At 34.5% G+C, this 16,962-nt stretch overlaps 1 protein-coding gene across 4 annotated transcripts; it reads right to left on the bottom strand.

Annotated features, from left to right (window-relative positions):
* Positions 1-1,183: 1,183 nt before the first annotated feature.
* Positions 1,184-11,627, bottom strand: LOC121241945 (protein GIGANTEA-like). Of its 4 annotated transcripts, none has more exons than XM_041139803.1 (16): positions 11,421-11,625; positions 11,051-11,095; positions 10,745-10,948; positions 9,456-9,527; positions 9,327-9,381; positions 9,064-9,206; positions 8,580-8,863; positions 7,703-7,758; positions 6,674-6,914; positions 6,367-6,517; positions 5,070-5,279; positions 3,376-4,911; positions 2,718-2,786; positions 2,216-2,434; positions 1,875-1,967; positions 1,184-1,509 (listed from the first exon to the last, which is right to left on the bottom strand). In XM_041139803.1, the coding sequence occupies exons 3-16, from the start codon at positions 10,829-10,831 to the stop codon at positions 1,210-1,212; spliced, it is 3,516 nt and encodes a 1,171-aa protein (XP_040995737.1). In that variant the 5' UTR covers positions 10,832-10,948; positions 11,051-11,095; positions 11,421-11,625; the 3' UTR covers positions 1,184-1,209. The 4 variants fall into 4 exon arrangements, 3 of the variants coding, with proteins under 3 accessions (XP_040995737.1, XP_040995738.1, XP_040995739.1); XM_041139804.1 differs by having other exon boundaries at positions 8,580-8,854; positions 11,421-11,624; XR_005935852.1 differs by having other exon boundaries at positions 1,329-1,509; positions 1,875-2,049; positions 11,421-11,626.
* Between the last annotated feature and the right edge of the window lie 5,335 nt (positions 11,628-16,962).

Below are 16,962 nucleotides of genomic sequence, written 5' to 3'. Positions count from 1 at the left end.
TGGATAGTAAGGTATTTTCAAATATTATGTAAATAGTAGTAAAAAATAATAAAAAAGTAATAATAGAATATTGAATAGTAATGAAAAGTAATAATAAATAGTAATGATGTATTATCATAATTCTCATTACCCAAACTAGGCCTTGTCATCCATTCTTGTACTTTTTCTTTTTATGAAAAATAAATTTTATTTCATTCAATGAAACCGAAGTTACAACTATGACTGATAAATACAGAAAAAAATTCAAATTACACGCCAAACTACTCATCTATGTGGGGCTTCCCCTCACAAAAATTTCTTTGTGACAGACATTTTCTTAACTTCTATAAGTTCTCTAATGACAAAACATTTTGAGATGTGACTCTGTAAGGACAGAGATTTCAATCCCAAATTGTCTGAGAATACAACTATGTAAAAATAAAATAACCAACCTTCATCCTCCAAAGGAAGAGTGGGTTCTCCTGCTATGGACAACAAGTCCAATAGCCCATTTCTTTTTAATTTTACCTAACACAAGCAATAGAACAGAAAAACAGAGGAAAAACCGAAAAAATAGAAACATAACAAAACAGAAACTTGATATACACTGAAGACTGAAAAAACAATGAGCAAAGAAGCTGTAATGGCGCGTGAGAGACGCGCACCACACTAGGAGTTTGACGGACCGTCGATCCTGAAGCTACCGAGATCGCTGACCCCAGAGACGCCACGCGTGGCGACAGCAAAGCCCTCTCCATGCTTTGACCAGAAAAAACAAAAACAAAACCAAAAACACTAACCGGAAAATTAAAACAATGAGAAAACTACATTGGGAGAAGGGAGGGAGGAGTTCTAGAGAGAAGTAGAGCTTATCTCTCTAGAAAAGTCACAGGGAGCTCAAAGCAACTTGAACTAAACAAATGTTAAAAGCACCACAACATAACCGATAAAAGCCTTACTTGTGGATTGTGGCACTATCTACGCATAAATTGTTTCAGAAGGATTATATTGTCTGGCCAATGAAAGCACTGTAATTGACAATCTCGGGCCTTTTTTTTTTTTTTTAATATCTACAACAACAGACTGCTGCTTAATTACTTGCCCGCAGATCCATGTCCTCCAAGGCAATAAATAAATAGTGTCTGTTTCTATGTGTAATCTCCCTAGAAAGAAGAGAAAAAAAGGATGCTCATAAACCTAAAAGGGGCTGGCAAAAGCTACTCTTTTAAGTCATGTGGAAATAGTACAGCCTAATTCCTTGGCGGCAGTATCAAGAAATTGAATAGGCATTCCGGTTGCAAGTCTGCTGTGAGCTTCCCATGCTAAGCATTTCTCAATGCTTGCTTGCCAGTCAATAACGTCTAAACTGAAATACTGATAAGCAGCACCGCGGATGCCATTTATGTTGACAGGTTTAGAATTAGATGTGATTGAACCAGTGTGCAGAATATCTCGAAGAACGGATGTGCTCAAAGCGCGAACATGTGCACTCAGATGAGAAAGGCATCGGATGGTAGCCGGTACCCGACACTGCAGAGTATTAGACCAAGCAACTGATGTTAGTAAAGGTTTTCATGGGCACAAAACCCGAGGAATCATGTTTCTTAGAATAGTAGCATTGCACTGCCACTCATGAGTAGAGAAAATTACTGTTTTTTATCCTATATTTTATCACTCTCAGTCACGCATGCTCATATAAAGTAAAACTATACATGAAGTGGCAAACATATAGAACAAAATCTAAGATGAATAATAGTATTGCTCTATCAAGTAATAAGAAGTTGCCGGTTCATCAGAAATTTGGAGTTTCCAATGCCCAAGTAGATAGCAAAATTTACAATATTCAGCCTGGAACCCAACTCCATGGAGTGTATCAATGATGGATCAGTGTTTACCTTTAAGAGGTTTGAAAGGCCATCTGCAACTGCCAACCCAGATTCTCCCCACTGCAGCACCGGCTGAATTGCTCTAGCCGTGGCTTCCAGTAGCTGACAATTTACATGTTTCAATAGATATATCAAGAGAGAAATTATGGTTCAAGAATAAACTAAAACCCATAAGGAGCACACTCTTTTCGACGTTTTAAATCATATCAGCAACGTTGTAGAATAAAAGACAGAACACCTATTGCAACAGCAAAAGGAGAGTAGAGAACCACATACTCCAAATTTAAACATAGTCGCTGACTATATCTGCTGGAACTGAAAAAACATGAATTAATGTTATGAGATCTTACCTCCAGCTGTGGTAAAGTGCAAGCTTCTCCATCAACGAGCATCCCATCCGTTGCACGCAGAAGTAGATCTGATGCACTTGCCAAAATCACCAATGATTCTGGCCTATCGTGATTCCTCATGAGCTCCACAATCAATTTTACAATCCGTTGGTTGATTCTCCACATCTTCTGACCTTGATCATCATCTTTGGCAATCCAAGGCTGCAATTCCCTCTCCGCCTGACAAGCGCACAAAGGCCAGAAAGTGAAGAAACAAATTATGTAATTCAAATAATGATATACCAATCAATACACGGGTGGTAAAAACACCAGCTAGGCAAACTCCATTCTTCATTATCATACAAGGTTAAAATGTATACAATCTCTTTGCCCAGAAGCTATGTTTAGGTCCTATCTCAAAAGTAGTTCTGAAATTTATTACCTTTAGAAGAAGAAAAAATTAGTGGTTTCAGGTCAGGCAAAAAGCAAATCTAAAATTTATAAGTTGAACAGAAGTTTGGACCTGAAGAACAACTGCTGTAGCTGCTTTTGTTGGTGATGCTGACACAACATTGCATAGCGCATCAACAACCTACATACATCCAAATATGTTTCCATTAATAATAGAAACAATAATTCAGATGAACTGTAACAGAAATATATTAGATTAATCAACTGTCCCAAAAGCGCCTATTGATAATAGCAAAAATCTTCTACTCTAATGAAGAATGTAGAATCCCATATACTAGTCAAGGCAAATATTTTGTTCACCAGTCAAACTTTCGAGTCCCCAATACAATCTACAAGCATAAGTTAAAGGTTACAAAAACTATTAGTGAAGATAAATTACAAACAGAAAATAGCAAATAAATGTTTTTATCTTATTTTTCACGAAAAACAAATACATATATTTTATGTATTATGTATTATATATATATATAATAGTAGCAGGAGCATATCCTTTAAATTCGATGGTTCCTTTTAAATGACAAGAATTCAGTTCCCACATCTTGACAAGGTACATTCAAACTTGCATCATACCATTAAATTATTGTGACGGAATAAAAATCCACATAGGGCACATTATAGCCGGCAATGTATGTTGCCTCTGTTCAGGAGCTCATTATATGAAAGACTGAAACAAAAGAAATCCACAACAGATATGACACAAATAAGATTACCTGCCTCCAACCTTGATGGGCAGAAGTGCTTTCTGCACTTGGTTGGGTTTCAGGAGCCGCGATCAACTTGTGCCACAGCAATGACACAACAGAGAAACATAACTCTTGTTTCTCTGCTAGCACAGATCTTAGAAGAACTTTTGCACTGCAGTTAAATCCTATATGCCTGTCCATTGTGAGGAAGTTGGCCAAATCCGATGCATCTAATGGAAAATTTGCAATACCTTTACCCAAGGTGTTCCCTAAGCCTTCATTCGAGTGTAGTGCTCTTTCAGAATTAAATTTAGTATCTGAATACAAAGACTGTGAGGTAGATGGCTGCTCTGAATCAAAGCAAACACCATTTTTGCATTGATTTTGTTTTTTGCCATCAAAACCCATTAGGGCATCTCTCCATACTGGTGTGTGTATCAAGTGTGCTTCTAATGGTTCAGCCTTGTCGACGATGGATGCCACAGCTTTGCTGTGAATATCAATGAGGTTGTACAGTGATGATGCCCTCGTGTAAATTTCATTGTCCCACTTGCATTGCATCAAGACCGAAAGAGCATGCATGCAAGCCTTTGACCTTCTAAATAGTTCAGAAACATGAGCCGCAACCATGGCTGCAGCAACTATCTCGTTTGAACTGTAACTCCATGAGGTTCCAATAGAAGATGGCTTCAGCGAGAAAAGTGCCTCTAAAATTGCCAAGATTCTGTGAGTATGGTGAACAGCTGAGTCAATACCATTTTGGAACTCTTCGGTAGATCCATTTATTTTCATTGGCTTGGCTACGTGTGATACATCTTTTGAACTTGAGTGATTACCTGCCCTTGAAATCATAGGAAATAACTGAAGCTCGCAGGCAAGAGCACAAACCGCAGCTAGAACATATGAATCAAATGCTGCCATAGGCCCTTGTTTTTTTAACTTCCTAGTTTTCATCTCTCTTTGCTTTTCAGATATTGCTTGTAAGTCCTCGATGACTTCATTAGGGGGATAAGTTGCTATTCCACTTGACTTCTTGTTCCCATTGGACTGAGCCTCATGACTAACGCACACAGTTAACACCACAAAAAGCAGGCGTGAAGCAAGCTCTACAGAGGCACATGATTCTAAGAAAAGTGAATGGACCATAGTACGAAGCTCCGCCACAGCAAGGTTTTTGGAGGCAGATCCTATGACAGAAAGGTATCTTGTTTTTCTGGTTTGTTCTTTAGAGGACTCAGGTGGAAACGTTCGCTGAAGAATCGCTTCAACGGTAGCAACAAATATCTTCATGAGACATGCTTCTGATGGACTACCACGAGGAAGATATTCCAAGACCTTTAGGAGAGGTATGTACAGATTCCATGATAATATGGGAGGTTGCAAAGGAGTTGCAACTATGATTTCTGGAAGATCAACCGCAGAGGAACTTAATGGAATCAGGCCGTATGCAGCTTCCCATATGGTACAAATCCTCCATTCAACCTCAGGGCCATGGGCACAAAGCATTGATGCAATCCCTTGGGCAGTAGCTTCAATAGTTGCTTCAACCGCAGGCACTTCTCTCTGATCATTATATACATTTGAGACGATATTTAGGTTGGGTAGATAAACAAAAAAAAAGGGAATAATATTCAATCCAACTATAATAAAGTGTTTTTCTGCATTTGGAGCCATAAAACTAGAGAAAGATAGGAAAGACGTGCCAACATTGTCAATTGTACCTGCTTTTTATAGGATGAACCATAATCTCCAAAAGATTCAGGTTGAACTTCGACTCCCTCAACTTGTTGTAATGGAGGAAAAAGTAATGCAGGCTGTGAGAGTACGCGGAAAAGTAGAGCTGCTGCAGCATCGGCAGCTATTCCTGCTCTCATGGACATTGCAGTCCCAATTGCACGCAAGAAATGCAGATGCATCCAGTTCCTTGGAAGCTACATGAACAGACAGGAAAGGAATTGTTACAGCAAAAAAGAGAAATGATATATGCCTTCAGATCAATCAGTTCTGAAAGCTATCACGAATCAGTCAATTTGTCCAGAAAAGGAAGTAGAAGTGCCATAGCAAGTCATCCCATGGTATATAACTCTATCGAAAGGAACATAAATTCTGTATACTAGATTACTTTGTTCCAAAAATATGAGAGAAATATCCACTGCCCTGCCGGGTAATATGGTTATCAAACTATTCTCCTAATTGGCCTTTATCAAATGTGTTCCACTCCCAGTATGAGATGCAGTACTGGATATATGGTAACTATATATATGTCACTTTTCCCAAACGCTAATTGCTTTTCTGCTCACTTTCTTACACTTAATCCTAGGGCCATCCAATTCACACTTTTCACCCCACAGCTAGCAAGTTCAGTTAGAAATAATTTGTCTAAGCTTTGATTGAAATTGGAGTTTTGGTCCATTCCAGCAAATATTATGGCCAGAAGTAGGTTGACAGAATTAAAAGTACAGCAAGCTAGCCCAACTTTTGGAGAATCAACAGAGAACAAATTTCTACTAGCAGTGCCCATAAATCAATGTAACATGCGCAAGTCGGTAACACTTATTAATGAGTTGCTTGGTGAATGATGATTTAGCCAATGCTTTAATCGAGGAAGATGTAATGTTTAGATTTAAGTAATTCGATATAATTTAAACATCAATCATATGGAACCTATTAATAAGCAGCCATTGAAATATCAAGGCCCATATTGATAAAAGTGAGAATAGAAAACATTAGTGACATAATGCCATGTATCAACCTTGTGTTAAAGTGCATGGTCTGTAATTGACATCTAAATGCTTAGTTCAAGGGAAACAAAATTGTCAAGTGAATAAATAATTTGCATACACACTTCAGGTTTTCCATCTAAACAAAAATCTTTCTGCAGATCGCTGATACTACTGAAGCAGTCTGTTAATGGGATGACAAAAAATGGTATGGGTTTAACTGAGTTCCGTTGAATACTTTATCAGAAGCATGGAATACAGCAAATATAAAGTTTGCAACCTCAAATATCTGGCTTACCCTAATGCCAGATACATAGTCTTCAGCAGCGCGAAGGAGTTCCACAAGCTGGACAGCAGCATCAAGTGCATCTGGAGCCCACGATGGTGGTGCTTCTAGAAGTCCAAGAAGCAGTCTCTGGGTGGCACTCGGAGTAGCAATGGCATAATACCTAACAGACCAAACTAAAAGATTGAGTAAACATATCCAGTTAAAGTCAAGATGTACACCAATTCATTTCTTTTATTTTCCTTTTGTTTCTCCTTTTCGCTATTATAAAAAAAAAAAAAAAAAAAAAAACAAGAAGCTGCAAGGTTCAGATATTAACCTATGAAATAGGCGTGCATATGGCTCAAGAGCTGGCAGGCCAGCAACCAAATGCTCATCCAAAGCTGTTGTTGGAGGAGGAAGCAGAAGTGCTGGGACAGCCACTGCCGTTAAAGTAGCAGTTTCATAGCGAGCAACTTCATCATCACACACACTTAATATGACACCAGCACCATTAGCAACAGCCCACCGTGGCGTTGATGGCATGAGCTGAGGATGCTTTCCAGATCCACGAGAAGAAGCTGAAAGAAAGAGAGTCAGATGGGCTTTGGTCCTTGTCTGTCTCAAGGAGTGAAATTTCTCATTAAATATCATATTTAAGAAAATTAGAAGAGGGTATACATGTAGGCAGTGGTAGTGCTAATCCGCATGATATGGAGAAACTGCCTACAGTATTTTAGCAATGTAGGTAAATAGAGAAAGAAACCACTCTGGCTTGGATCTCTCCATTTCTTTTTCTGATTTGATGTCTCGAGCTATTAACACCACATGTTATCAGAGCCTCAATCTTAACCTAGACCATCCATGCATTTTTTGTCCCTTTTTCCTACTTATTTTCTCTTGGCCTTGCTACTTGAAGACCCCAGGACTCCAATGTCAGTACAAGTTGTTATTCGGTTTTCACATAAAGGCGCGCAAATCAACCAAGAATTTCACTAGCTTCAATGTTTTGTGATGTACTTCAGTATGTTTTCCAATCAATTCAACTAAAATTATATGCTACACATATTTGTTTATTTATTACTTACAGTAGAAAAGCCTTCTCTCGTATACATCCCATGTGCTTGGGCTAAGCCTATTTCCTTTATTTATTAGTATTAACAAAAACCTGTTTTACTTATCAAAAAAATATTATGACTTGAAGAAATAAATGATCAGATTCCATAAAATGTGTAGCAAAACTAAAGTCTACAGACGACAATTTATTCCAAATTTATCTCAGAACGAAAGTATCAAATTATATGTAGAAATATATATATCAACAAGTACAGAGTGCAAAGTCACATTCGATGACAGAAATTTAACTGACCAGTTGTGGGTGGCTTGAGTTCTCCAGCAGCATATTTACCCATAACACCACTGCACCTATAAATACATGAAAAACAACTCCAACCTTACATAAGGACATATGTAAACAAACCAACAGAATGATTAAATATCTCAAATGTCAACTGTGAAATTTTTACTACCAATTGACACCTATAATCAAATATTACTTTATAGTTCATGCTTGGTGTTGTTAACCATCAATAAAATCAGCATGATATTGAAAGTTGAAATCAAGACAGTGCCAATTTTGGAATGTTACAAAGAGTATGATATGGACCAGCAATAAAAATTGCTGGACAGGTCTACCTCAATACCATTGGCATAAACCAAAAATTGCATGCCCTCAACATTTTCCCCCAATCTGGCACAATGTATCGCGCCTACTTGACTGGTCAAGAATATCATGATAATGGTACAAGCATAATAAATTCCAGTTTACTAAGCAAAAAACAGGTGTCCTGGTAGAGAGCGGGAAAAAAGGACAAAATGTTATAAATGTTGAATTGCAGTTTGAAGAGTAATTAATTAATGAAGGCTGTTTGGAACCACTGAATACAAGGTTGTCTGTAACAAAGAAGAGGCAAAAAATAATAATTTAACTCTTTTTTTCATTAATTTTACTGCTATGTATGAATTTGTGAATTGAACAAAGTATCTCTGGATAAAGTACCACCAGGAAAAATATATAGATTAAACCAAATTATTGTTTGTTTCGTTTTTCCCTAAGAAATGGATCAGATACCAGTTAATGGTTCGCCTTCCCACCACGAATGACTTATTATCAGCAAAATATGCTTGATTTGATGACTTCCAAACTAGATTGGCAGCACTATGCCACATTCAAATGATGCACTCACCATCGGAAGTAGTCACTCCTGATAGCGAGAGGAGCAGCTAGCAGTATGTCCGTAATCCAGGGAGACAAAGGCCTCAAAGGTTTCCTCTCTTTTTGTGCCAAAGGAATATGGATAGATTGCCTGTCAATAGAGTCACTTGCGGAAGCGTCACAGCCACTACTGCTTCTTTCTGTATCACCATTTGGTTGTTCCATCTTGTATATTGGGCGATTGTAGTGAGTTAAAACTCGCAAGATCTCTCCACATGCCAAAGCCCACTGTTCAGAGTATTCATTCTGCAAAAACTAGGGGAAAAGACTTAGTATGAACTCCCTCTACAATTTGTAAAGCACATTGCAGGCTCTATTGAAAACAAGAAAATAAAAGAGATAAGATATAAGCTTGGAATTTAAGGTAAAAAAAACAGTCCATCGAGTAAGGCAAATTTTCAGTATGAAGTGAAAGAGACTTGGAAGTAGCGACATTTATCTGCTTAGGGTCATACCTCACTGCTCGGACAGACTAAGGATATGAAAGAAGCAAATGGAGGACTGGTCCTATCATACACCACCGTACCATCAATGATACATGAAATAATTGGAAGAACAACCGCATGCCCATGCTCTGGATGGTGAAGGACGAACGTAGCTGGAAATATATTTACATACACAAAGCAGTTATCATCCAGCTACAAGAAAAATATTTTCAAATAATAACTTCAGGCATTATCAATTCGTGCCACAACTAACATGGGTAAAGCATCAGTACCTAATACATCATCAAAAAGACGCTTTTCTTTTGATGGATAGCGGTTACGGATCAACTGTCATAAAGAACATATTAATAGTATTAGTTCAGTTCAGGATAACAAAAATGAATTCGGTAATGAGAACATACCTCGGCAATATCCTCTGGAAACTGTTCTGATGTAAATTGACCAAAGTACTCAACATAAGCAGTAATTTGAGCCTGTGGAAGAAGGAAAGAAAGAAGCCTGTATCAAAATAGACTTAAAAGAAGCAAAAATCAAATAACCATAAACAATCAAGTAGGGAACATAAAAATAAAAATAAAAAGCGAGAAGATAAAAGCTTCTGTCCAAAAATACAAATAATTCATGAAAGATTGATTAAAAGATGAGAAACAAACTCTTAACCCTATATCGGAACTATGAATGTTTCAGATCTTTCTAAGTTACTCTATGCTTTCTCTCTTTGAAAAATAACTTTACTGACCTTAATCATTTCTAAAGTTCAATGAAAACGTTTTCAGTTTATGATTCATCTAAATTCCTTGACATCAAAGTTGATACCAATAGCATATATCAGTAACTTCCACGTATTTTATACCAAAAAACTGCAAACAACTTTGGTATATGAAAACAGGATTTTACGCACTTTTTTCAGAATAAAATTTCTCGGTGCCCAAGGAACAACAAAATTTACTCCATATAAAAAAAAAAAAAAAAAAAAAAAAAAAAAAAAAAAAAATCCTAGCATAGCACTCTGGAAACTAAAATTTAAAAACAACTCCATGTAAGCAACTTCTAGCAGTGAACACTCTTGCCATATCATCCTCGTTCTGAGGCACTTACGGGAATCCAAATTATCTTTCCAACCATGCATTCATATGCACCCATACCTATTATCATAAGCCCTTCAATATTCAGATATGTCCAGCATATTTACTTACTCGGAAAACTTTCAGGGGCTTGACCATAGAGAAATGAACGACGAAATGAAATGAAAAGAACGCAACGAAAATTCAACAACTTAAATAAAGATATTCAACTTTCCAACCGTTCACTCTTATGCACCCATACCTATTATCATAAGCCCTTCAATATTCAGTTACGTCCAGCATATTTACTTACTCGAAAAACTTTCAGGGCTTCACCATAGAGAAATGAACGACGAAATGAAATGAAAAGAACGCAACGAAAATTCAACAACTTAAATAAAGATATTCGACTTTCCAACCATGCACTCATATGCACCCATACCTATTATCATAAGCCCTTCAATATTCAGTTATCTCCAGCATATTTACTTAAGTCGGAAAGTTTTCGGGGGCTTGACCATAGAGAAATAAACGACGAAACGAAATGAAAATAACGCAACGAAAATTCAACAACTTAAATAAAGATAGTCAACTACCCCGAGACCTTAGAATTAAATCTACCGCACCTTTCGTTGCTGTGCATCCTGCGGCGGAGGCCAGAACAAAGAAGAGAATTGAAGACCATCAATCCACCTCCCACACGAACCAGCCATAGAAAAAAATAATCTTCCTACAAATAAAATTTAGCCGCAGCCGCAACCGTAGCCGCAAAACCGCTACCAATCAAGAATCAAAATATCGTAATTCAACATCCCGCCCTTAACGTTTCCCTGAGATCCATTAGCAACCAAAGATTTGAGCTCGACAACTAGGATAAATAAATAAATTCAAGAAACAGAATTCAAAATCTCTTTCTCTGAAAAGCTTCAGACCTCCAGGCTCCAAATCTCGGTAGCTTGTAGGAACACTTTCTAAATCTGATTTCAGTGAGAACAGATTAGAATTATGCACCAAAAATTTTCAAATCAAAAGCATGAAATCTTAAATAAATAAATAAAAACCATAATCTGAACACTTGGCAACCAGAAGCTAGCCAGCTCAACTAAGCTTTTTCTAGGTGATAAAATTTGGCAAATATATCCTAAAAATCACAGAATCTTGCAACTCAAAGTCCTAAACTATTTTTTAATGGCAAAATCGCGACTAATAACGTTAAACTAAGCAAGAAGCATCAATGAAAACTATCTAATTATCATACATATATATGTATAAGAAAAATCGAGTTAAAAATGAACAAAGTACCTGCTAGTTCTCCGCACGCCGATTTCTGACCAAAATCTTCGTGATATTTTACGCTGCCTGTAAATATTTTTTTCCTTTTTCTGCGCGTTCTTTTCTTTTTTCAGATTTCTGAAATATTTTCGAGAGGTTGAAGAATTTGGGTGGTGAGACCGTGAGAGAGAGAAAGAGAATATCTTTAGGACCTCTGTGCTGCGAGGCTTAGATTTCGATGCATACGTGGCAATGATATTTTCCGCTCGCATTAGAGGCTGGCTGTCACGTCATGTCAGGCTTTCCCATCCAATTTCCAGACCATGCATGCATGCATGGATACATACATGATACAGACATCCATTACGATGGATTTGTACTGCAACTAGTACTCCGTCTATTCGTCAGGCACGAGGTCCACTTACGACAGTAGGTTTATGAAATGACTTAAATATCCCCTCTCGTTTCTTAATATTATATTCTGGTGTTCCCGAGTTGGGGTTCTTACGTGGTAGCCGGTGATAGGCTACTTGCTAGATATTTTCATCGGGGTTTCGCTTGGTATGGTACTCACTGCTGTTCGATGATTTCTTTCGATGTTGAGGGAAGTGGTATTGACTGTGAAAATTAGTTATGTCTGGAAACTGGATTGATTAATCAATCCATTTCAACTCATTATTTTAAATTTTTTAAATTTTAACACAAAATAATAAATAATTCAATTTTTTTAAATTTTAAAATAATAATAATATTAAAAAATAATATTCTAATAATATTTTATCATTTCAACTCAATTCAACATCTAAACGTAACTTAAACCAAACTCAACTCATCATTACAACTTTTTTAAATTCTAACATAAAATTTAATAAATAATTTAACTTTTTCAAATTTCAAAATAATAATAATATTAAAAAATAATATTCTAACAATATTTTATCATCTCAATTCAACTCTCAAACGCAGCCAGTGATGTAAATACGAACTAAAGAATACTCTTACTATTCCGTCCAATTTTATTTTTTTGTTTTGCCTGTTTATATGTTTAATTTATTTTTATAATTTTTTCTTTTACTTAGTTAAGGATTTAGTTATTAGTGTATTGATTTTTTTTATTTTTTCAAAATGTTTAAAAATACTAAAAAAATATGAATAAGAAAAATTAAAAAAATTAAAAAAAAAATTAGTTCGGGGCACACTCAACAGTCATTGCTTGGCAGCACCCTAGTAGCAATCTTAACGGAATCTGTCTTAATAAATTCATAAAATGATAGTAGATTAGTGTAACATGTTAAATTATAAAATTATTTTTATTATAAAATAAATTTATTATATTACATAAAATCATGTCAATTTATAAATTTATTTTTATATAATATTTTTGTATGCATATCACTTTTCATCTTATAATTCAAAGTGTTTGACTATTTTCTTTTCAATTATATTAATTTTATTTTCTTGTTCTATTTTATTTTTTATAACCACCACCTTGTTAAGTAAATATAGGTATTTTCACCTATATTACCTTTTCGTCTATTTTAATATTGACACTTCTTTTGCATGATGCATGGTTTTCAAACATAATTTAAATATCAAAATTTTAAATTAATCATTACAACTTTTTCAAACTTTCAAACAAAAAATAACATACAATTCAATTTTTTCAAATCCTCAAACAAAAATGATATTATAAAACTATATTCTAATAATATTTTAATTTTATAATATTTTTTATTTAACTTCTCCTCTCTCATTTCTCAAAATTTTAAAAATACTCAACTCAAACTATCTTATTATAATTCACAAAATTTTTATATTATCTTACTCTTCAAACGAGCCGAGTTTTCTATATAGTTGTAGAAATCTTAGTTTGTGTAGATAGGATATAATTCTCTTACTACATTTTAAAGTTTGTTTTTTAGATTTATGTACTTTCAAACATTTTTTAAATCTCGATTTTCAATAACATAAGGAAAAGCTGTAATTTCATCGACATTTTTATGCACCTTTAGAAGTGTTAATTTGAGCTTTTTGGAGCTCGAAGTTAATGCCATCACATGTCACCCAAAACTCTATAGTTTTCACCAATACTAGCTTCATGAGTTCCTTCTCACCCCACCTTTTATTTTACACAAACTGCTCTTAATTAATGTTTATGATGGGAACAATGAGAATGCCACGTACAAGTAATTAGGGATGAAATCTGATAGATGCGATCTAACCGAAAACGAACTAATTTTATACATGTTAAAAATCAACCGAAACGGGTCAATTAAGGGAGAGAAAATCAGTAATATCGATCTCAACATGATTCTGATTGACTCGTTAGTTACCAATCGATCATGCAAACACAAACACAAAGTTACAAATCCAAAAAACAATCGAGTTCTAAAACAATTGGCAATGTATCACATTCCCAATTGGTAACGAAAGCAACAAATATGGAAAAACTTAAAAAATATACTACATATTCATTGATTTATATTGTAAAACTTCAAAAATATACTACAAACTACTCTTAAAAGATTCTATTACTTGAAATAATAGAAGCACAAGTTCAAAGTGTTTGATTTTGTCTTATTTTTTAAATAATAATTGTTCTATTTTCACGTTGATGTGTAGAAGACGTCATCCATATCATTTAAATAGTAAGGTTTGATTTATAATATTTAAATTTTAAAACTTATATTCCAAATTAAATTGTGCCACATAAACAGTATAGTGTAGATACTTCAGAATAACATTACTCTTTTAACAAATTAATATGAGTTGTCTTTTTTATTTTCCAAATTATTTTACTACATTAATGGTGGTATTTCACTCTATGCTTTGAACCCTTTCTTCGGTCAAAAAGAAAAATTATAATGGGGAATAACAATTATAATCCAAAGGAAATAAAGCAAAAGGCACCGGCAGACTCTGCCGGGAAAGCTAAAGTACCGTCACGCCACGTGGGCAGTTTGATGGAAAACCGATTCCCCCGAAAGTGGATCAAAATCAAACGCGGACAAAAGCAAAAGGCAAGCGGGCAGGCTGTGGCTGGCTGTGCCCCGAAAAGGCGAAGTTCCACTACAGAATCGCCGCGTGGGCGTTTGGTGGCTCGAAACAAAAGGAGCGAGAGCTACGTTCAGACCAGATAAATATCTGAAAGGCAAAACGCACCACTCCTTTAGCATCATCCCCTTGCCTTCCTTTAGATATTTCCTTTTTTCTTTGTCTTTTAAGAGGACACGGCAGCTGGGGGAGCAGTCCACCAACCAAAGCGCAGCTCTTGATAATCTACGTGCCTAACGCGCACATGGCTCGATGCGGTGTTAGGAATGTATATATCTTTGATTCTTTGGCCCTCGTGATCGGTGTGGGACCCCCCTACGTGTTGTCACGAAGATGGTCATGATGCCATGCTCTTGGGCGCTATGATTGATTATGCATGAACATTGGCTGGTTTGTTCTTAAGATTAAAATTTAAAATTTTATAAATTTTTTATTTTATTATTATAATTTTTTAAAATTCTTATATAAAAATAAATAAATAATTCATTTTTTAAAAATTTTAAAACGAAATGATATTAAAAAATATTTTATAATAATATTTTATTCAACTTTTTAACTTTAATCTCAACTCACATCATCTCATCATATCTCATCTTTTAATATGTCTAAATATTAAGATGAATTTTGATGTATTTGTAAAAAATTAAAAAATATTACGAGTTCCACATGTAAATAAATATTTAGTTAAAAAAAATTATAAATTTTAAGTTTAAGGTTGTTTTGAGTTGATATGAATTTAATGATTTAATAGTTGAATGTTTAATATTAAAAGATGTTTAAATTTGAATCGAACTCAACTGGGTTGAGTGCAATCAAAGAATTAAATAGACCCTTAATTTTACATCTTATTTTCTCTCTCTTCTCTACTTCCTCGTCATCTGAACTAGAACTTTTTTTTTCTCTTTTAAAAATTATGAAAATAAAAATATAAAGATATTTTAAAAAATTAAATAAAACATATATAAATAAAATAAAATAAATAAAAATAATAATTGATTATTATAAAGAATGAAATGACTAATCTTGGATTTAAATTTAGGATATATTTAGATGTTGAAGTGAGTTGAGTTGAGTTGTGATGATAAAATATTGTTAGATTATTATTTTTTAATATTATTATTATTTTGAAATTTAAAAAAGTTGAATTATTTATTATATTTTATGTTAAAATTTAAAAAAATTATAACAATAAATTAAAATAAATTAAAATGAGTTTGGTAATCAAACTTAGAGTGGCCAGGCAAAACAAAAAAAAATGCCCCAATACCCAAACTTTATTTAGAATTTTGCCAAAATCAATGTTTTGTTGAGCCAATGCTAATGCAAACAAGAGTGCAATTTTTCCATCAGAAAACATGGCAAAACGAGGGTATAAAAGTAAATTTGATTCAATACAGAAATTAAGCCTCAAATGGAACAATCTAGAATGACTGATTGAATTTGAAATCTGAAAAGACAGTGGCCGAAAGGTCGACGCAGTGACATTAAAATAAGCAATCATGTGCAAAATTGTCGGTGGCAACAACCAAATCAAATAACCACATCCTTCCATATATTATTGGTATTAAAGAAACCAATCAAACATCGCAAAGAAGAAGAACAGGATAACGTGTCATTCTAACATCCGCACGCGTGTCCCAAACATGGTTGGTGGGCCACGAGACGGTGCATCTCAGCCAATGGTCATGTCATATTAAAGAGGTTTGGACGGTTGAAGATAGCTACTACTAGCACGATAGCATTGTCTGGCTTAACTTCCACCATAACTGTCAAAACCCATGACTAGGGAAGGTTTCGGTATTTTCCTTCAGAGTTTAAAATATTATATTTTAATATTATTATTATTTTAAAATTTAAAAAATATGTAATAATGAAATGAGATAAAATAAAAATTTTGTGTCTCATCCCATCCCTAGTTAGTTACGTAGGGAAACTTTCGATGCTATGATGCATGGACCGGAGTTTAGTTTGTAAGGGTGAGTTCGAATGACTCTACCTTGGAGAGATTTTCTGACAAAAAAAAAAAAAAAATCTTAAAAATTTGATTAATATGTAATTTTTTTACTTTTAACTAATTACTTAAAATTTGAAGTCTATATTGGATTAATTATCACACTCTCTATAATAATAAAATATATTATTATTTTTTAAATACTTTTTATTTATTTTTCGTAAATCTCCAATAGTCTCCAATAATCATATTCATTTTCATAAATTAAATCCAATAATTTATAAAATTAGCATCTCTAATTGACTATATATATATATATATTATTATGCACGTTCACAACCCGATATGCAGTCAACTAGAGAAATAATTTTGGATGCACGTTTATTTTTTATGCATCCAATCTGCAGGCAGTCATGTGTAGGCAGCAGCAACAGATGTGTGCATAACTTGGATGTATAAAAATATGAAAAAGAACATTTAAGAAGCCCATTAAATCATTAAGAAAAGGGCATCAAGCTATACATCCAAGTTAACAGCAACGACTTCCTTTTTATAAGCAACAGCAAA

Source organism: Juglans microcarpa x Juglans regia, chromosome 8D (assembly GCF_004785595.1).
Source record: "Juglans microcarpa x Juglans regia isolate MS1-56 chromosome 8D, Jm3101_v1.0, whole genome shotgun sequence".
Taxonomy (NCBI): domain Eukaryota; kingdom Viridiplantae; phylum Streptophyta; class Magnoliopsida; order Fagales; family Juglandaceae; genus Juglans; species Juglans microcarpa x Juglans regia.
The sequence above is the reverse complement of the archived record's forward strand: the minus strand, read 5'-3'. Positions and strand labels throughout refer to the sequence as shown.

Excerpts from the sequence above, each read along its gene's own strand:
- LOC121241945 (XM_041139803.1), bottom strand. The coding sequence starts at position 10,831 with ATGGCTGGTTCGTGTGGGAGGTGGATTGATGGTCTTCAATTCTCTTCT. Across the intron at positions 8,864-9,063 it reads TAGTCTGTCCGAGCAGTGAG|TTTTTGCAGAATGAATACTC; the intron begins GTATGACCCTAA and ends CTTTTCCCCTAG. Across the intron at positions 1,968-2,215 it reads GCACTTTACCACAGCTGGAG|CTACTGGAAGCCACGGCTAG; the intron begins GTAAGATCTCAT and ends GTAAATTGTCAG.